The 22,468-nt window shown below is 44.4% G+C and overlaps 1 protein-coding gene across 1 annotated transcript in view; it reads right to left on the reverse strand.

The window, feature by feature from the left end:
• The window catches only part of LOC126262563 (arrestin domain-containing protein 17), a 199,478-nt gene that overhangs the window by 64,690 nt on the left and 112,320 nt on the right, over positions 1–22,468 (reverse strand). Inside the window, exon 2 of the mRNA XM_049959263.1 lies at positions 10,579–10,695. Coding sequence (XP_049815220.1) covers positions 10,579–10,695 — 117 coding nt within the window. The remainder of the gene's footprint in view (positions 1–10,578; positions 10,696–22,468) is intronic.

Raw genomic sequence — 22,468 nt, forward strand, 5'->3', positions numbered from 1 at the left:
AACCCTGTCTCACTCCCTTCCCAACCACTGTTTCCCTTTCATGTCCCTCGACTCTTATAACTGCCATCTGGTTTCTGTACATGTTGTAAATATCCTTTCGCTCCCTGTATTTTACCCTGCCACCTTCAGAATTTGAAAGAGAGTATTCCAGTCAACATTGTCAAAAGATTTCTCTAAGTCTACAAATGCTAGAAACGTAGGTTTGCCTTTTCTTAATCTATTTTCTAAGATAAGTCGTAGGGTCAGTATTGCTTCACGTGTTCCAACATTTCTACGGAATCCAAACTGATCTTCCCCGAGGTCGGCTTCTACCAGTTTTTCCATTTGTCTGTAAAGGATTCGTGTTAGTATTTTGCAGCCGTGGCTTATTAAACTGATAGTTCGGTAATTTTCACATCTGTCAACGCCTGCTTTCTTTGGGATTGGGATTATTATATTCTTCTTGAAATCCGAGGGTATTTCGCTGTCTCATACACCTTGCTCACCAGATGGTAGAGTTTTGTTAGGCCTGGCTCTCCCAATTCTGTCAGTAGTTCTAATGGAATGTTGTCTACTCCCGGGGCCTTGTTCCGGCTTAGGTCTTTCAGTGCTCTGCCAAACTCGTCACGCCGTATTGTATCTCCTATTTCATCTTCTTCTACATTTTCTTCCATTTCTGTATTGTCCTCAAGAACATCGCCATTGTATAGACTCCTTTCTGCTTTCCCGTCTTTGCATAACAAAAGTAAATTACGAATGCTTGTTCAGCTGCGTATCGATCCCTGGTAGAAAATCAGATACTCACATTAGGTATGCACTACTTGCTCGAGTGAAACTGTAAGTGACATTTCGATGTTTGACATCTCTCCAATGCAATGAGGTGACAGAAGTCATGGGACGATTCCTAATATCTCGTCGAAACTCCTTTTGCCTAGCGTACTGCAGCAGCTCGACGTGGCGTGGGCTCAACAAGTCGATGGAAGTCCCAAGCAGAAATCCTGAGCCATGCTGTCTCTACAGCAGTCCAGTAATGCGAAAGTGTTGCTGTGTCAGAATTTTGTCCACTTACGGATCTCTCGATCATCTTCCATAAAAGCCGGCCTCCGGCCGGGATGGCCGAGCGGTTCTAGGCGCTACAGTCTGGAACCGCGCGACCACTACGGTCGCAGGTTCGAATCCTGCCTCGGGCATGGATATTTGTGATGTCCTGAGGTTAGTTAGGTTTAAGTAGTTATAAGTTGTAGGGGACTGATGACCTCAGAAGTTAATTCCCATAGTGCTCAGTGCCATTTGAACAATTTTGAAAAGCCGGCCGCTGTGGCGGAGCGCTTCTAGGCGCTTCAATCCGGAACCACGCTGCTGCTACGGTCGCAGGTTCGAATCCCGCCTCGGGCATGGATGTGTGTGATATCCTTATGTTAGGTTTAAGTAGTTATAAGTTCTAGGAGACTGATGACGTCAGATGTTAAGTCCCATAGTGCTCAGAGCCATTTGAACCTTTTGAATCTTCCATAAATGTTCGATTGGATTAATGTCAGGCCATCTGGATGGCTAAATCATTCGCTAAAATTATCCAGAATGTTCAAACAGTTGTGGCCTGGTGCCGTGGTGCATTGTCTTTGCGAACATGAAAGTCCATGAATGGCTGTAAATGGTTTTCAAGTAGCTCTATATAACCATTTCCAGTCAATGATCGGTTTAGTTGGATTAGAGCATCCAGCTCACTGCATGTTAACACTTGACGCAGCACTATGGACTCACCACCATCTTGCACAGTGTCTTGGGCTTCGTGCGGTCCTCGCTACACTCGAACCCTACCATCACCTGTTAGCAACCAAAATCTGGACTCATCTGACCAGGCCACGGTTTTCCAGCCGTCTAGGGTCCAACCAATATGGTCACGAGCCCAGGAGAAGCGCTGCAGGCGATGTGGCACTGTTGGCAAAGGCAGTCGCGTCGGTCATCTTCTGCCATAGCGCATTATCGCCAAATTTCGCCGAACTGCCCCAACGGATACGTTCGTCGTGCATCCCACATTGATTTCTGCAGTTATTTCACGCAGTGTTGCTGTTAGCACTGCAGATTCAAAAAATAACCCCAAAAAAATTTGGTAGTACGTAAAATCTAAGAACGCTACAAATAATTCAATACCTTCTCTTGAGCACGGGTAATGTAACTGATGATGATAAACAGAAGGCCGAAATTCTAAACCTAGCTTTCAAAACCTCGTTTACGGTCGAGGACTGCAGCGCCATTCCCCCTTTCAATTATCGAACAAACGCAAGGATGGCTGACAAAGTGTTTAGTGTATCTAGGATTGTAAAATAGTTAAGATCTTTAGACGCCAGGAAGGCGTCTGGCCCAGACGGTATCCCCGTAAGATTTTATGCTGACTATGCTACAAATATACCATAATTCTTATCCATCATCTATCAGAGATCATTGGAGCAGCGGAAAGTTCCACGGGACTGGAAGAAGGCCCAGGTCATAGCAATCTATAAAAAGGGTAGAAAATCGGATGCACATAATTACCGGCCAATTGCACTAACGTCGATTTGTTGTAGAATCATGGAACATATTTTGTGTTCAGACAAAATGACCTTTCTAGACTCTGAGAAGCTCACCTGCAGAAACCAGCACGGTTTTAGGAAACAGCGGTCATGCATGTGCATGATATACAACAGGTTCTAGATACCGGCTCCCAGGTTGATGCCACATTTCTCGTCTTTCAAAAGGCGTTCGACTCAGTTCAGCAATGTCACTTGGTCCAAAAAAAATGCGCGCTTACGTTCTATCCGATGACATATGCGGTTGGATAGATAGTTTTCTAATAGACAGGGAGCAGTATGTCGTCCTGAACGGGTTGACTTCAACAGAAACAAGCGTAACTGCAGGTGTGCCCCAGGCAGTGTAATAGGTCCGCTGATTTTTATGATTTACGTAAACGACCCGGTTGATGGTATTGACGGCGACATTAGACTGTTTGCCAATGATGCTGTAGTCTACAGAAAAGTACTGTCACACGAAAGTTGTGAAGAACTCAATGAGGATTTGCAAAAAATAAATGCGTGGTGTAATGACTGGCAGTTATCTCTCAATATTAGTAAGTGTAACCTACTGCATATAACAACGCGAAAATCCCCATTAATGTACGAGTACAGAATAAATGGCCAGTCTTTGGAAGCGGTAACATCCGTCAAGTATCTTGGTGTGAGTATTCGAAATGATCTCAAATGGAATGATCAGATTACACAAGTAACGGGTAAGGCGAAATGTAGATTGCAGTTTATTGGTACAATCTTGAAGTGATGCAGTCCTTCAACAAAGGAAATAGCTTACAATATGTTAGTTCGTCGAGAATATTGTTCGTCTGTATGGGACCCTTACCAGTTGGGTCTGATTCAAGAGATTGAGAAGGTGCAAATAAGAGCGGCAAGATTCGTGACTGGTGCATTTAGCCATCGTGAGAGCGTTACAACTCTCATAGAAAGTTTGAAGTGGGACACACTTGCAGATAGACGGCGCGCTAAACAGAAGGGGCTGCTCACTAAATTCCGAAATCCGATCTTCACCGAGGATGTAGAGCATATATAATGACCACCAACTTTCAAATCGCGCAACGATCACCATTCAAAGATAAGGGAAATTAGAGCTCGTACTGAGGCGTTCAGACAGTCGCTTTTCCCTCGCACGATCCGCGAGTGGAACAGACGGGGGGAAATATGACTTTGGCGCGAATTGTGCCCTCCGCCACAGACCGCTTGGTGGCTAGCGGAGTAAATATGTAGATGTAGACAACAGTACGCAAATGTCGCTGCTCCCGGTCGTTAAGTGTAAAGGCCATCGGACACTGCGTAGTTCGTGGTGATAGGTAAGTAATGCGTGAAATTTGGTAATTTCGGCACACTGTAGATCTCGTAATACTGAATTTTTTAACGAGTTCCGAAATTCCCGTTGTGCGGACATAATCACGTCGGAAACCTTTTCACATGAATCAACTGGGTACAAATGACAGCTCTGCTATTGAACTGCCCTTTTATACCTTGTGTATGCGATGCTACCGCCATCTATAAATGTACAGGGTGATTCAAAAAGAATACCACAACTTTAAAAATGTGTATTTAATGAAAGAAACATAATATAACCTTCTGTTATACATCATTACAAAGAGTATTTAAAAAGGTTTTTTTTCACTCAAAAACAAGTTCAGAGATGTTCAATATGGCCCCCTCCAGACACTCGAGCAATATCAACCCGATACTCCAACTCGTTCCACACTCTCTGTAGCATATCAGGCGTAACAGTTTGGATAGCTGCTGTTATTTCTCGTTTCAAATCATCAATGGTGGCTGGGAGAGGTGGCCGAAACACCATATCCTTAACATACCCCCATAAGAAAAAATCGCAGGGGGTAACATCAGGGCTTCTTGGAGGCCAGTGATGAAGCGCTCTGTCACGGGCTGCCTTTTCCCTTTGCACAAACACCCATTCTCTGTAAATTGTTTATACCAACATTTAATACACCACCTATCAGGAGGTTTAACACCATACTTCGTTCGAAATGCACGCTGAACAACTGTCGTCGATTCACTTCTGCCATACTCAATAACACAAAAAGCTTTCTGTTGAGTGGTCGCCATCTTAGCATCAACTGACGCTGACGCCTAGTCAACAGCGCCTCAAGCGAACAAATGTACAACTAAATGAAACTTTATAGCTCCCTTAATTCGCCGACAGATAGTGCTTAGCTCTGCCTTTTGTTGTTGCAGAGTTTTAAATTCCTAAAGTTGTGGTATTCTTTTTGAATCACCCTGTATATATCGCTATCCCATGACTTGTCACCTCACAGTAAGTACCACGTTCCCAGAAGTACAGTTAGAGCTTTCTTGTCTGATGCGTTTAATGCTGAGCCCTGAACCCCCATTTCGAAGCTAATTCGAGGGTGAGTCAAATGAAAACCTTAAGTATTTTTTTAAATATTATTTATTGTGCAGAAGTGGTACAAAGCTGTATCACTTTTCAACATAATCTCCTCAACTCTCAATGCAAGTTCTTCAGCGCTTACAAAATGAAAAAATTCCTTTAGAAAAAAATTATTTTCGTAGTTCGCGCAACCAGTCATGCACAGTGTGTCGTACCTCTTCATCAGAACGGAACTTCTTTCCTCCTATTGCGTCTTTGAGTGGTCCAAACATGTAGAAATCACTTGGGGCAAGGTCTGGTGAATATGGTGGATGAGGAAGACGCTCAAAATGCAGGTCTGTGATTGTTGCAACTGTTGTACGGGCAGTGTGGGGCCTTGCATTGTCGTGTTGCAAAAGGACACCTGTTGACAGCAATCCACGTCGCTTTGATTTGATTGCAGGCAGCAGATGATTTTTAGGAGGTCTGTGTATGATGCACTGGTGACAGTGGTCCCTCTAGGCATGTAATGCTCCAAAATGACGCCTGTTTCGTCCCAAAAGAGAGTCATCATAACCTTCCCTGCTGATGGTTCTGTTCGAAACTTCTTTGGTTTTGGTGATGAGGAATGGCGCCATTCCTTGCTCGCTCTCTTCGTTTCCGGTTGGTGGAAGTTAACCCAGGTTTCGTCCCCAGTAACGATTCTTGCAAGGAAACCATCACCTTCTTGCTCAAAGCGCCGAAGAAGTTCTTCACAAGCATCAACACGTCGTCTTCTCATTTCAGGAGTCAGCTGCCGTGGTACCCATCTTGCAGACACTTTGTGAAACCGGAGCACACCATGCACAATGTGGTGTGCTGACCCATGACTAGTCTTTAAACATGCTGCAATGTCATTCAGTGTCACTCGGCGGCTTTCCTTCACTATGGCTTCAGCTGCTGCAGTGTTCTGTGGAGTCACAACTCGTTGTGCCTGACCTGGACGAGGAGCATCTTCCACTGAAGTCACACCATTTGCGAACTTCCTACTCCATTCGTAGATTTGCTGCTGTGACAAACATGCATCACCGTACTGAACCTTCATTCGTCGATGTATTTCAATAGGTTTCACACCTTCACTACGCAAAAACTGAATAACAGAACGGTGTTCTTCCTTGGTGCAAGTCGCGGCCATCTTTATACGGATACTACGACAGTATGTGTGCATCTGCACTATGCTGCCACCTACAGGCCATTCTGCACGCTGTTTGTAGAACGCTTACCAACTTACAGGATAACGGCGCGAAATTTCTATTTGTTATTACAAATTTAAGGTTTTCATTTGACTCACTCTCGTATATTCAGTCCTGCATCCCACATAGTTAAATATGACGAAATATTAAAGCTGTTCGATACTGAATTTTCGAATTATGTTTCTTGCAAGTGCACTAAAAGACACTGTAATATAGTTGGTGTTGATATTCATGTTTCTTTATTAAAAACTACAGTCACGCTAAAATTATACTGCCACCAGAAATCTTGTTACTTTCTTTCTCAAATTTACTAAACAGGTGTGCATTTGTTGTCAGTAATGGAACCCGAATATACTGACAGTATTCCACTAATTTTCGTCATTTGTATACTTCCGTGAGTTACTATGAAACTTCATATCATCTTTCACTAATTACTCAACAGTATTTTTTACTCATACGCAAATAATATCCACATATCAGATAACAAAAATAAAAGCACGAAACCTTTAACTACCAGCAACCTTGAAAGCTGATATTACATTCCTGTTAAAACACACATCATGTTGTTGTGGATCTGGGCAAAAATCATATAGAATAAAAACAGACAGTTCATGTTGTCGGCACTTACTATGCAGAATGAAATCTTACGCCACATCATTTTGTCATTAGCTGTGTGCTTTCCATACTGCAAGAAACTTTTTTATATTGACCAAGAACAGTAGCAAAATTATTTGCATGCACCTTTCATAAACTCACTTGTATTTAAATTAAGTGTAGCAGTTTTTTTCTAACGTACATTAAAGAAAGTGAATTGCTGTTTAGTACAATTTATTTTGTCTATGACTATACTTTTGCTACATTATTTTGAAAAATCATTTTTTTTTCGTGCCAGATGGACCTGCGGACGCACTACCCTTATAACTTTTTAATGTGTTGTCATATTCACTGATGTGGGCATTGTAAATGCTTATTTTAGCTTTGCAGTAATTACATCACAACACCTACGATTCATAATGTCAAGTAATATTCAAATTATTTTATTAATAACATTCATTTTTGTGTTTCCATAAAAAACTTTTTCCAACAACCAATTCTCAGACATTTTTAACAACTACGAAACACACACAAGGTAAAATTATTCACACGGAAAAAAAACCGCGATGGTGCTTTGAAATTCAGTCACGAGATGGCAGTCGGAAGACGCTAATCGGTGGTGGGGGAAGAAAACTGGCGTCGCAAAGCTAAAGCTAAAGTAACTCTAACTTTTGTGGCATGAGTAAAAGTGGCATCACTCGAATGTGGCCACACGCAACTTCAGTGACGCCACTCGAGTGGTAGCTAAGTCCCGCCACTTTTGTTGCATGTTCAAACCAGTCTTTACACCAGTATAATTTATAGATAACTTCTACACTGACTGCCATTACTGAAAAGCCAAACACAAGTTTATTTCTCAAAAAAGTAAATCACACAAATGGCTTCCATCACTGGCGAAGCATTACAGAAGATCTCTGTTGGTCCATCATGGCCAGAGGACATCGGCGTGGTAGCAACCTATCACGTCTTCGAATTAAGCAATTGTATAACGATTGAATTCACAATATCCAGTGATTTATTGCGTTATGCGACAAGTTCGTTTATTTGGATAAATGTGAATGGGGCCTGAAGATGGCATAATGAAATGCCGAAACTGGTAGGCTTCAGAATAAAATAAAATAATTTCTTAAAGTCCATTTCTGTTGGTGAATTTTATTGACATTGACATTACAGAAGACCTCTGCGGAAATTCCTCATTATGTTCTTCATCATTTCTTGAGGAATCGCCAGGGCCAGTTAGACCCAAGCGACTCAAGCTGCCGCTTGGGGGTACCAAGCTGAGACTTCACCAGAGACGACCCAACTGTTAAGATTTCTACACAGAAATCACAATTAGCAGCGCCCACTTGGGGCAATTAGCGAAGAAGGTCGTCCACGTACCAAGTGCAAGATCTGTATCACCATTAGTAGAGAAACTGAAGAGGGACAAGTGTACAATGAGAGAGGGTGAAAGGGGGGGGGGGGGCGTCAATTAATTAATCCCTTGTGTGGAAAAATATTCATGAACCATCCTCATCTCTTCCCGGATTGCGGTTATCATCTCATATGCTTCGACATCTACATCCCGGAAGCCACCTTACGGTGTGTGGCGGAGGGTACTTCGTGTACAAGTGTAACTTCCTCCTCTTTCCTGTTCCCGTTGCATATGCTTCACGGGAAGAACGACTGCTGGTAAGCATCCGTGTGGGCTCGAATCTAATTTCATCTTCATGGGCATTCCGCGAGATATACGCAGGAGGGAGCAATGTATTGGCTGACTCTTCCACGAACGTATGCTGTAAGAACTTTGAAAACAGACCATACCATTTTCTTTTATTTCACGTCTTTGGTCACAAACTTGTAGGTCTCCAGACTTCCAGTTCCGGTCAGCAATGACCATCTTCAGATCTGCAGCAAAATTTGGGAAAAACACAAGATACAACTAGCAGATTATCTACAGATTAAAACAATAAATAGACCACGATGAAAAGTATTACCGACATACATGTGAATTTGTGCACTTTAAATATGATGAGGTATACCTGTCATTTATTCGTTTCCAACTTGGTAAAACAAGTGGCATGTTAGAACCCCGAAAACAACTTTTTTACCTTTCCAGCTTCTTCTCTCAAAATTACTTTCAACGGACTTTCATTTTTAATTCTCAGCGCTCTATGTGTACCATTATTACAGTTATTATGTACTGATCATGTATTACACATATTGTAAAATTAATTTACTGTAGATTGGCTGGTTAGATTTAATAGTGAACCTGAAGACTTTAATTTTTGCATGTGAAATGAATGCACAAGTAAATATACACTCCTGGAAATGGAAAAAAGAACACATTGACACCGGTGTGTCAGACCCACCATACTTGCTCCGGACACTGCGAGAGGGCTGTACAAGCAATGATCACACGCACGGCACAGCGGACACACAAGGAACCGCGGTGTTGGCTGTCGAATGGCGCTAGCTGCGCAGCATTTGTGCACCGCCGCCGTCAGTGTAAGCCAGTTTGCCGTGGCATACGGAGCTCCATCGCAGTCTTTAACACTGGTAGCATGCCGCGACAGCGTGGACGTGAACCGTATGTGCAGTTGACGGACTTTGAGCGAGGGCGTATAGTGGGCATGCGGGAGGGCGGGTGGACGTACCGCCGAATTGCTCAACACGTGGGGCGTGAGGTCTCCACAGTTCATCGATGTTGTCGCCAGTGGTCGGCGGAAGGTGCACGTGCCCGTCGACCTGGGACCGGACCGCAGCGACGCACGGATGCACGCCAAGACCGTAGGATCCTACGCAGTGCCGTAGGGGACCGCACCGCCACTTCCCAGCACATCAGGGACACTGTTGCTCCTGGGGTATCGGCGAGGACCATTCGCAACCGTCTCCATGAAGCTGGGCTACGGTCCCGCACACCGTTAGGCCGTCTTCCGCTCACGCCCCAACATCGTGCAGCCCGCCTCCAGTGGTGTCGCGACAGGCGTGAATGGAGGGACGAATGGAGACGTGTCGTCTTCAGCGATGAGAGTCGCTTCTGCCTTGGTGCCAATGATGGTCGTATGCGTGTTTGGCGCCGTGCAGGTGAGCGCCACAATCAGGACTGCATACGACCGAGGCACACAGGGCCAACACCCGGCATCATGGTGTGGGGAGCGATCTCCTACACTGGCCGTACACCACTGGTGATCGTCGAGGGGACACTGAATAGTGCACGGTACATCCAAACCGTCATCGAACCCATCGTTCTACCATTCCTAGACCGGCAAGGGAACTTGCTGTTCCAACAGGACAATGCACGTCCGCATGTATCCCGTGCCACCCAACGTGCTCTAGAAGGTGTAAGTCAACTACCCTGGCCAGCAAGATCTCCGGATCTGTCCCCCATTGAGCATGTTTGGGACTGGATGAAGCGTCGTCTCACGCGGTCTGCACGTCCAGCACGAACGCTGGTCCAACTGAGGCGCCAGGTGGAAATGGCATGGCAAGCCGTTCCACAGGACTACATCCAGCATCTCTGCGATCGTCTCCATGGGAGAATAGCAGCCTGCATTGCTGCGAAAGGTGGATATACACTGTACTAGTGCCGACATTGTGCATGCTCTGTTGCCTGTGTCTATGTGCCTGTGGTTCTGTCAGTGTGATCATGTGATGTATCTGACCCCAGGAATGTGTCAATAAAGTTTCCCCTTCCTGGGACAATGAATTCACGGTGTTCTTATTTCAATTTCCAGGAGTGTAGATTTAACCTGTTATTTTTGGACCTCAGCTGCGCATCGAAACCTCATAAATTTTTCCCTCATTCTCCATCATCCGCCAAAGTCCATGTTATCATCACGAAGCGCCCGCGTACGTGTGGAGGAGAGCAGCTTGTGTAGGGGAGACGTACCTGGTTCGCCCAGCAGGCGCATGCGGAAGTCTATGTAGCTCTCCCTCTCGTAGATGCGTGCAGCGCGCGCTCCCTTCAGCCGCACCACGCCCTCGCCCACCACGTGGAAGTGCAGACCTGCAACACGCCAAGGCAGGCGTCACATCATCCACTGTCATCTGCCACAAGGCGTTTCTGAGTACCAACAACTATATAATGAAGGTGAGGGCGACATGAACGTCAACTGCAAAAAATTCTGACTGGCCGTTGGTGCGTTTTGAGATGTCATTTGGGTATATGGTACACAAGGTTGGTACAAGTATCGAGCCCTGGGGATTGTTACGGCGATTTGGTTTAACTTGCAACAGAACGCCTGCGGTCATTATACGCTGAAACTGGTACACCTGCGTAATATGGTGCAGGGCCCCCGCGAGCACGCAGAAGTGCCGCAGCAGGGCGTGGCTTGGACTCGACTAATGTCTGAAGCAGTGCTGGAGGAACTGATACAATCAATCCTGCAGGACTGTCCTTAAATCCGTAAGAGCACGAGAGGATGCAGATCTCTTCTGAACAGCACGTTGCAAGGCATCCCTGATATGCTCACAAGGGAACCTCCCCATCGCACCCCCCTCAGATTTAGTTATAAGTTGGCACAGTGGATAGACCTTGAAAAACTGAAAACAGATCAACTGAGAAAACAGGAAGAAGTTGTGTGCAACTGTGAAAAAATAAGCAAAATATACAAACTGAGTAGTTCATGGGAAGATATGCAATGTCAAGGAGACTGAGAACGCAGGAGCGCCGTGGTCTCGTGGTAACGTGAGCAGCTGCGGAACGAAAGGTCCTAGGTTCAAGTCTACAGTCGAGTGAAAACTTTAATTTTTTATTTTCAGTTTATGTGACAAACTCTTATGTTTTCATCACTTTTTTGGGAGTGATTATCGCATCCACAAGAAAACCTAAATCGGGCAAGGTAGAAGAATCTTTTTACCCCTTCGCCAAGTGTACAAGTTAGGTGGGTCGACAACATATTCCTGTCATGTGACGCACATGCCGTCACCAGTGTCGTACAGAATATATCAGATGTGTTTTCCTGTGGAGGAATCGGTTGACCTATGACCTTGCGATCAAATGTTTTCGGTTCCCATTGGATAGGCACGTCCTTTCGTCTACTAATCGCACGGTTTTGCGATGCGGTCGCAAAACACAGACACTAAACTTATTACAGTGAACAAAGACGTCAGTGAACGAACGGACAGATAATAACCATGCAAAAATATAGAAAAGAAAATTTTCACTCGAGGGAAGCCTTGAACCAAGGACCTCTCGTTCCGCAGCTGCTCACGCTACCAAGGGACCACGACGCTCCTGAGCTCATTTTGTCCATGATGTTGCCTATAAACCCCGTGGACTACTCAGTTTGTATATTTTGCTTATTTTTTCACAGTTCCACACAACTTCTTACTGTTTTCTCAATTGATCTGTGTTCAGTTTTTCAAGGCCTATCCACTGTGCCAACTTATAACTAAATCTGAGGGGGGTGCTATGGGGAGGTTCCCTTGTCAGTAATGTTCAAGTACGGGGAGTTTGCATCATTATAGAGCCGCCACCAACTTGAACAGTCCCCTGCTGACATGCAGGGTCCATGGATTCGTGAGTTTGTTCAAAATGTTCAAATGTGTATGAAATCGTATGGGACTTAACTGCTAAGGTCATCAGTCCCTAAGCTTACACACTACTTAACCTAAATTATCCTAAGGACAAACACATACACCCATGCCCGAGGGAGGACTCGAAACTCCGCCGGGACCAGCCGCACAGCGTGTTTGTCTCCATACCCGTACACACTATTTAAAACGAGACTCGTCCGAGCAGGCAACATGTTTCCAGTCGTCAATAGTCCAATGTCGGTGCTGACGGTCCCAGGCGAGGCGTAAAGCTTTGTGTTGCGCAGTCATCAAGGCTACACGAGTGGACCTTCTGCTCCGAAAGCCCATATCGATGATGTTTCGTTGAGTGGTTCTCACGCTGACACTTATTCATAGCCCAGCATTGAAAACTGCAGCCGGCCGGAGTGGCCGAGCGGTTCTAGGCGCTTCAGTCTGGAACGGCGCGACCGCTACGTTCGCAGGTTCGAATCCTGCCTCGAGCATGGATGTGTGTGATGTCCTTAGGTTACTTAGGTTTAAGTAGTTGTAAGTTCTAGGGGACTGATGACCTCAGAAGTTAAGTCCCATGGTGCTCAGAGCCATTTGAATCATTTTTGAAAACTGCAGCAATTTGCAGAAGGCTTGCAAATCTGTCACGTTGAACGATTCTCTTCTGTCGTCGCTGGTCCCGTTCTTGTGGGATCTTTTTCCGGTCGCAGCGATGTCGGAGATTTGATGTTTTACCCGATTCCTGATATTCACGGTACACTCGTGAAATGGGCGTATGGAAAAATACCCACTCGATTGCTCCCTCAGAGATGCTGTGTCCTATCACTCGTGTGCCGACTATAACACCGCGTTCAAACTCACCTAAATCTTGATAAACTGCCATTTCAGCAGCAGTAACCGATGTAACAACTCCGCCAGACACTGATTGTCTTATATAGGCGTTGCGACCGCAGGGCCAGTATACATATCTGTGTATTTGAATACGCGTGCCTGTACCAGTTTCCTTGGCGCTTCAGTATATGAATAACTGAACTCCTGGCTGTCGCTTTAGGCCGCTAATAACAAGAGTCCACTTATTACCAAATCCTTTTTTTTTAATTTATGCAGTAGCGAACCTTGAGGGCATCTTACTTCGATTCAGCTTAACTTACAAGGGGAGGCCGCCAATTGTGAAATTCAGATTCGATTCATACTGCGCATAATAAAAGCTCATGGCCAGAGGTGTAATGTGGCAAAGCACCAAGATGCACTTCTCAGCCGTTGTCGAGAAAATCTAGTTAAAAGAAACCGTTGGGGTGAAATACTCTCTACGATTTATAGTTTACTACATCGTCGTGGCGCAGCGGTAAGCGCTCGGGTTCGTAACCCGAAGGTCGCCGGATCGAATCTCGCGCCATGCAACCTTTTTTTTTAATATTTGTTTTTTGTAATTCATATATATATATATATATATATATATATATATATATATATATATATATATATATCGTGGGGTCTCTACTCTAATTCGAACGTTTGACTTACACTATACGTATTCGTTTCGGAATATCGTTTCTAAGTCTTCCGTTAACTACACGTGTAAACATTATGAAGACAATTAATAACATTTGAGAAATACAACTTTGTTTGCGGAAAACATAATCATGTTCGAAGTCGCCAGTTTTTCCACGTATATACACACATTCCCGGCAATCAGTTGCAACAATTATGCATATAATAAGTTGTTGAAAGTCGTTTGTCGTGGAAAAACTGGCGACTTATATATATATATATATATATATATATATGAATTACAAAAAAATACTAAAAAAAATTTGCATTGCGCGAGATTCGATCCGGCGACCTTCGGATTACGAACCCGAGCGCTTACCACTGCGCCAGGACGCTGTTGGAAAATATAAATCATAGAGAGTAGTTCACGGCAACTGTTTCTTTTCACTGTCGATTTTCTCGACAACGGCTGAGAAGTGCATCTTGGTGCTTTGCCACATTACACCTCTGGCCATGAGCTTTTATTATGCGCAGTATGAATCGAATCTGAATTTCAGAATTGGCGGCCTCCCCTTGTTAGTCTAATTTTTCTCTGATATTCTCGTGAAGTGCCATTCCGAAAGTGTGTTAATAAAAAATGTTTCAACAACAAGCTGAAAAATATCTCATGACATACATATATTATTTTTTAGTTTTTAAATTCTTACAATGAAATAATTAATATGCAAGAGAATCATGTCATAATATTTGTATATCACGTCGAAGAATAGAGAATGAATATCGGTTGCAATTCAAAGATAGTGTATACAAGAAATGTTGAAGAAAATCTGTAAACTTCATTCATTTCTTTATAAAACAAAAGAGTTTCCTCGGTTTATTTATTTTTCTCACTTTCCTATGTGCCAGGAAGGAAGCTAACACTAAAAAGTTGTAAGTGATCTTACGGTCACGCTAAGTTATTCTTACCCTGATGTCTTTAAGATCACTCTTACAGGGGGAATAGGCAAGCTCGAAAGGCTGAGACGTGCAGTGATCTATCTCACTCACCAAACTCATTGATCGTCTCATCTTGCGAGTGTTCTAACAGCTTCTCGCTTCCCACTTTTTCCGATCATGCCACTCAGTCCTTCTTGTAGTTCTCTGGCATCCATCGCGTCCCGGACCTCTCGACTTCAGCTCCTCCAACATCTTCCTCGCTTTCTTCTTTCCGCTGGAGTCCACTGCCACACGTTCTTTGGCCATCGGCTATCATCCGCACTTTCTACATGTCCATAACATTTTAGGCGATTAACTTCTATGGTGTGTATTATTAAATTATACACGCCCATAGCCTTTCTTGTTTGGGTGCTTGGTATACGGCCCAGCCTGGAGATGCCACAACTTCGTCTACAAAAGTCCATCTCCAGTCCAAGTAAGCTGTTTCTCTGGCGCGTGTTTGTTACCAACGTGTCTGCTCCGTACGTAGCGATGTTTACAACAGCTGAAGGATGTGTCGCCTGTTTGCTCGTTTTTGTTATTCCAAAGGGCAGAGTTCAGTCGAAATACGGCCCTCCTGCCGTGTACTTTTTCCATTTGATCATAACCCCAGTTACTTAAGGCACTTGCAACCGCTGATCTTACTGACTTCAAACTTCAGATCCACTGATTCACCATTTTTAAGTTGGGTACTGAAGTCAGTACAGTAAGTACAGTAGGAGCAAAATTGATAGTGGAGCATATCATTAATGTCTACACTATTTAGTATCAGATTGATTGGGGTTAACCCGCAGCATAATCCGACCATTGGATCGGCAGATATTTGAATTTTAATTGAGCGCCGGCGTCGACAACCAAAAACAACGATTGTAGTGCGGTGGTGCCGTTAACATGCAAGTCACCCAGGCGAGCCGGAGTGAGGTGTTAGCAACAAGCCAGGGAGAGGAAAAGTAGTCCACCCATAAATACACATTTTTACGAGATTAGCATGCACGAAAAATTGTTTCAAGAAGTGTTTTCAGGAGTTTCCCCTGGAGAAAAAAAAAAGGGTTCAAATGTATGTGAAATCTTATGGGACTTAACTGCTAAGGTCATCAATCCCTAAGCTTACACACTACTTAACCTAAATCATCCTAAGGACAAACACACACACCCATGCCCGAGGGAGAACTCGAACCTCCGCCAGGATCAGCCGCTCAGTCCGTGATTGCAGCGCCTAAGACCGCTCGGCTAATCGTGCGCGGCTTCCACTGGAGAAAGCATTTCACGACAAGATATCGACAATATTATAAATATTAGGAAAAGAACTTGTATAACGTCACAATAGGTGGAATAGAGGTCACAGACCATTGTGCAGAGTAGAACATGTCACATGCTGGCTGAGGTATGACCGGTTTCTCATGGCAATTCCCCCTCGCTAATACAATAAAGCTTTGTAACTGTTTATTTCATGCTGACAAAGTCTGAGTATGAATAGTTTCGTAGGCAGTAGCTCTAATTGGTATATTGAAAGTATATTTTTGGTTGCGACAATATCTACAGACTTAGAGGTTGGTAACGTAAAAGGACAAACGTTAAGGCACGTCATTGCGAAATCTCACATCATGCTGTCGATGAGTTGGATGATGCTTATTATCTGGTTGTGAAATCTCCAGTGTTGTATTAAATGGTCGCTAATGATGTTTTGGTCACCACTGTCCTTTTATTGTCCTTGAGAATATCTTGCGTCCTTTTGGTAAGCAGATTGGGGTGTCGTCGTCCAAGTGCAGTGCGGCAGCAGCAGTATTTCTGAAATCTTTAATTTAAAGTGTTTCTCGGACAATTAGACTTAGCGTCTACTGTAGAGGTTCCATGAATTCTGATGTGCAGCAATAATATCTTTGCATTTCTCTTGTGACGAATGCACACCAAAGTAACAGAAGGACATGGGGCATCAACAAGTAGTGTGTTTTAGCAGATCATCGTGTTATTTCTGCCATGGTGTACGAACCTATTCCTGAGATGTGTTGTCTTATGGAAAAGATTAATTATGTCACCACAGATGTGTCGCAGCTTTGGAAACTCCGCGGACCAGGAACACACATAACCAGGAAACTCGGTCTCAGCTATCACTCTACCACGACCTCCATGTTCGGCTGCTGGCAGAATGTTTCAACATAATGTTGTAGGCGTAATTTTCTGCATCTGCCTCCCATCTGACTAAATCGATGTACTAATTCTTCATGGGCCAATAGTCTAAGAGGTTTCTGAGGAGTGCAGTACATAGTATTGAAACATCAACGGAGAGAGGGAAGAATGTTACAAGGCTAAAGTCAAATAAAAACTATTTCAAAATTAATGAGATATGATTGAAACACAATGGATTGCGGCAAAGATCTGAATAACGTGATCACTGTGACGCTGGAAACAGTAACATGTAAAAGGGGCGAACAAAAAGATTCCGTTCGAAGGCCGTACAGTCCAGAACAGGTATGCCAGTCACGCAAAATCGCCGTGAGCATTGATCAAATCGTCCCACCAACGCAACAGGTTGAAGACACCCGTTCTGTGAAACACCATGTCCTGCTGCGTGAAGAGATGCGTAACTGCCTGCTGCAAATCCGCGTCCGACAAAATCGTCCATCCTTCAACACCTTTTCTATAGGACCGAAGGAGTGATAACCGCGTGGGGAGAGATCAGGAAGATAGGACGTAAACTCCGGTGTCTCCCACTTGAATTGGTGTAACTTCTACGTTACTACATTTGTGATATATGGACGTGCGCTATCAAGAAACAGCAAACCTTTTCGTTGCTTTTCGACAGTAATCCTGCCTCATACACATTCTTCATTCCCTGATGGGTGTCTACCCGTGTTTGTACTTCGACAGCCAAAAAAATGTTCAATTGGCTCTAAGCACTATGGGACTTAACATATGGGGTCATCAGTCCCCTAGAACTTAGAACTACTTAAACCTAACTAACCTAAGGACATCATACACATCCATGGCCGAGGCAGGATTCGAACCTGCGACCGTAACGGCAGCGCGGTTCCGGACTGAAGCGCCTAGAACCGCACGGCCACAACGGCCGGCCTTCGACAGTCAAGGAAAGAATAACAGCACGTCGATCCTGTTTCGACGCATTTGGTAATAACGTCGTCATACGAGGGTAATCCCAAAAGTAAGGTCTCCTATTTTTTTTATAAGTACATAGACATGTTTATTTCTACAATGGTTCACATCAGTTTACAGCTTGAACATTTAGCTATTTTTCGTCATAATCACCATTTCTGTCGATGTATTTTTGTATACGCTGTGGCAGCTTTTGTATGCCCATGTCATACCAGCTCGCCGCCATGCTGTTCATAAAGTTATGAACCTCTTCTTTTCCGATAAAACTGTGAGCGGTGCTTCGGGAAACCTCAGGAACCAACGTGCAGAGGTCATCCAGGGTGATCCGCCGATCTTCACGCATGCTTTGCTCAACCTTCAACATTGTCTCCTCAGAAACTGACGGTCTCCCGCTCCTTTGTTCGTCGTGTATTTCAGTCTAAGCAGCTGCAAACTCTCTACACCACTTACGAACATTTTTGACATCCGTGCACGACTCACCATACACTTCCGTCAATTGGCGATGGATTTCAATCGGCGCAGTGCCCTTTGCGTTCAAAAACCGAATAGCTGCGCGCAATTCGCACTTGGTGGTAACATCCAACGGGAGCTGCATTCTCAACGGCTGCCAAGCCAAGACTGAGCGCCTCAGCGCGGCGTGCGCATGTTTACACACAGAGCGTGAAGCACTCTTCACACAAACAGAGTTCTGTACCTAAAAAAAAAAAAAAAAAAAGCAGGTGGGAAAGACACGACTGCCACGTTAATGCCTTGCCTACATGTTAATGCTTATTCACTGATGAACCAAAAGATTACGACCGCCTGCTCGATAGCTTCTTGGGGGATTTCTCTGGCGCAATATATCAACGATTCTGCGTATCATCGATTTTACAGTTCGTTGGTAGATTTGTGAAGCTATGAGGTGCCAGGTGCCTACGTACAAGTCATGTGATTCCCGTGAATAATTGGCCGTTGATTTCGGTCCGCGGTGATGGCGCTCGATACCGACCCAGATGGGAGCGACCCCATTCACATCACGCGAATTTAGTGGCCAAGGCACGGACGTGATTTGACTATCATGCTCGTCGAACAACTGTAGCGCGATTCTGGTTGCGAGACGTCGACAGTTATACGCCTGAAAGACGACATCGTCGTCAGGGTAGGCATAAAATACAAAGGGATGCAGTTGGTGCCCAGCTGATATCGTTCCTTCGATTACGACAACAGATCGTATGCAAGTGCACATGAATGCCTGTTGTTGTTGTGGTCTTCAGTCCAGAGACTGGTATGATGCAGCTGTCCATGCTACTCTCTCCTGTGCAAGCTTCTTCATCTCCCAGTACCTACTGCAACCTACATCCTTCTGAATCTGCTTAGTGTATTCATCTCTTCGTCTCCCTCTGCGATTTTTACCCTCCACGCTGCCCTCCAATACTAAATTGGTGATCCCTTGATGCCTCAGAACATGTCCTACCAACCGAACCCTTCTTCTTGTCAAGGTGTGCCACAAGCTCCTCTTCTCCCCAATTCTATTCAATACCTCCTCATTAGTTATGTGATCTACCCATCTAATCTTCAGCATTCTTCTGTAGCACTACATTTCGAAAGCTTCTATTCTCTTCTTGTCCAAACTATTTATCGTCCACGTTTCATTTGCATACATGGCCACATTCCATACAAATACTTTCAGAAACGACTTCCTGACACTTATATCTATACTCGATGTTAAATTTCTCTTCTTCAGAAACGCTTTCCTTGCCATTGCCAGTCTACATTTTATATCCTCTCTACTTCGACCACCATCAGTTATTTTGCTCCCCAAATAGCAAAACTCCTTTACTACTTTAAGTGTCTCATTTCCTAATCTAATTCCATCAGCATCACCCGACTTAATTCGACTACATTCCATTATCCTCGTTTTGCTTTTGTTGATGTTCATCTTATATCCTCCTTTCAAGACACTGTCCATTCCATTCAACTGCTCTTCCAAGTCCTTTGCTGTCTCTGACAGAATTACGTCATCGACGAACCTCCAGGTTTTTATTTCTTCTCCATGGATTTTACTTCCTACTCCGAATTTTTCTTTTGTTTCCTTTAGTGCTTTCTCAATATACAGATTGAATAACATCGGGGATAGGCTACAACCCTGTCTTACTCCCTTCCCAATCACTGCTTCCCTTTCATGCCCCTCGACTCTTATAACTGCCATCTGGTTCCTGTACAAATTGCAAATAGCTCCCTGTATTTTACCACTGACACCTTCAGAATTTGAAAGAAAGTATTCCAGTTAACGTTGTCAAAAGCTTTCTCTAAGTCTACAAATGCTAGAAATGTAGGTTTGCCTTTCCTTAATCTATTTCCTAAGATAAATCGCAGCGTCAGTATTGCCTCACGTGTTCCAACATTTCTACGGAATCCAAACTGATCTTCCCCGAAGTTGGCTTCTAACAGTTTTTCCATTCGTCTGTAAAGAATTCGTGTTAGTATTTTGCAGCCGTGGCTTATTAAACCGATAGTTCGGTAATTTTCACATCTGTCAACACCTGCTTTCTTTGGGATTGGAATTATTATGCTCTTCTTGAAGTCTGAGGGTATTTCGCCTGTCTCATACACCTTGCTCACCAGATGGTAGAGTTTTGTCAGGGTTGGCTATCAGTAGTTTTAATGGAATGTTGTCTACTCCCGGGGGAATGCCTATAGTATAATACTGCTGGCATAAGTCTGCGTCCGTAGCGTATTGCACATTTCGAGCAGCCGTTCGCCTGGATGACTGCTTTTGTGGAAACGACCGTGTACCTGGTGCAGCAAAAACCTGATTAATCGAAGCCAGAAGTTTCCAGTGATACACGATCCAATCTCGATAATCCCATTACAGTCCTAACTGACGAAGTCGTTGGGCCAACTGTAAGACGTCATGTTCTCCTGACCTACATTGCTTACATATTCCGCCCTCACAATCATATTCCACACATCAAGACGCTTCATTCGAACCCAAACTCGATAAGATAAAGAATTCATGTAAACAATGTGCAAATAACTATTAAATCGCAAGTGCACACCGAGATTGAAATACTAGAGGCTGGCATACACACACACATTCAAGACACGACGGCCATAAAAGCTTTTAGTTCGGGAGGGGCAAGCTGCACACCAGGAGGCTGGTCCCTTCAGAGGACAACTCAGCCTATCTATGTCGACCGGTGACCGCCCATAGAGCAGACAGCGTTTGTCCGAGTGAAAGGAAGAACGACCCCGCGTTCGGCTTAAAAGCAAATTCCGCTACATTGTGTGGGAGCGCCCAGCCTACGCATTCTTTACAAATGTAGCACGCAGTTTCAGAGGTTTTCACAGGGAGACAGCAAACACCAAACGCCGATGCTACAGATTTCCGGATTGGTTGCCTTAAACAAAACGTCATTCTCCCGTTTTAGAAGAGCAATGCTGATTGGCAGATGATAATCCTGACGCCTTGAGCTGAAGGAGTAATGGAAGAGACCGAAAGATATACCCCTTCAGGTCTGGCATGGAGAGGGGCTGTTCCGTTGTCGCTCTTGGAGCGAGAACGCGTAACAAAAGCGTGCGCGCTCGTACGTGTACTCAAAGAGCGAGGAACATGTCTCTCCTCAGTACTTCTCTGGGAGAGCACCTCTGTCGAGAGCGAATCAGAGTGTGACTCTATATTGAGTCCTTGCGATTAAAGTGTTGTTCACTGTGTTGGCCGCCACACTTATTGTGCGGTGTGAATGGACAGAGTTATAGTTAAACGCCTGCGATCGAATTTTTGAGTGGCATCACGGTGGACTGGTTATCTGATCGGTGTACCACGCCAATAGTTAGACTAGGGGCGAATAGGCGCCCTTGACTTCATCAAGGTGTAGGGAGAGTTTGATTGGCAAAGGTCAATCCAGATAGAACGAGAGTTATCTTATTTGTCAGCAGCGAGTGGCGCAGACAGCAGTCATCGCAGCTTACGGTATTGTGCGCTACAGCTCTTGCGAGCCCCATATTTCCTCCACAACAGCACACTTCACTGCATTTCACACGCAACAGCCTCGACCGTGCCTAGCAACATTCTAACGGATAATTATTCAAGTTGAGTAGGTGTGGCTCTCAGCCATTCTGCCAAGTCAACAACAATCTTAAACTTTGTATAGAAATTTCATTAGCGAATCCTATCCTTAAGAGGTAACTTCACATTCCGAACAGAACCCGGAAATAACTTGTTCAGTTCATAACTAAAAGTGCCATTGTGATTTCTCAGAATTTTTGCAAAATAAATAATAATTTTCGTTAGTTTCATGTTTTTCTTACACTAGCTAGCACTACTCCAGTACCCAAGTATCCCACTAGTTACGTAAGAAATTTAGTGAATTTTTGTGTCATTTCGTTACAGCGGACGACTCCAGAAGATATTTATTGCTGAAAGTTTTTCAGGCATTTCTCTTTAGAACGTTAGGAGCGTCTGTCTGACTTCTGTAGTAGTGTGGGGGTGGAAATTGCATCTTGCAGGAGTCACAGCGTAAAGGGTACATCTCAGATTAATCCGTTGCGCAGAATGACAGAATAGCACCCACACGCTCACACAACGCGCGAACATGAAGGAGTCCTCTGCTGCAGAGCCCCTTGTTGAACGATGTGCGTTGAATGGTGTGCTCCAAAACACATGTGCCTCCACCGGCACTGTGTTCTTTCGCCAT

This window comes from Schistocerca nitens, chromosome 6, assembly GCF_023898315.1.
Source record: "Schistocerca nitens isolate TAMUIC-IGC-003100 chromosome 6, iqSchNite1.1, whole genome shotgun sequence".
NCBI classification, from domain to species: domain Eukaryota; kingdom Metazoa; phylum Arthropoda; class Insecta; order Orthoptera; family Acrididae; genus Schistocerca; species Schistocerca nitens.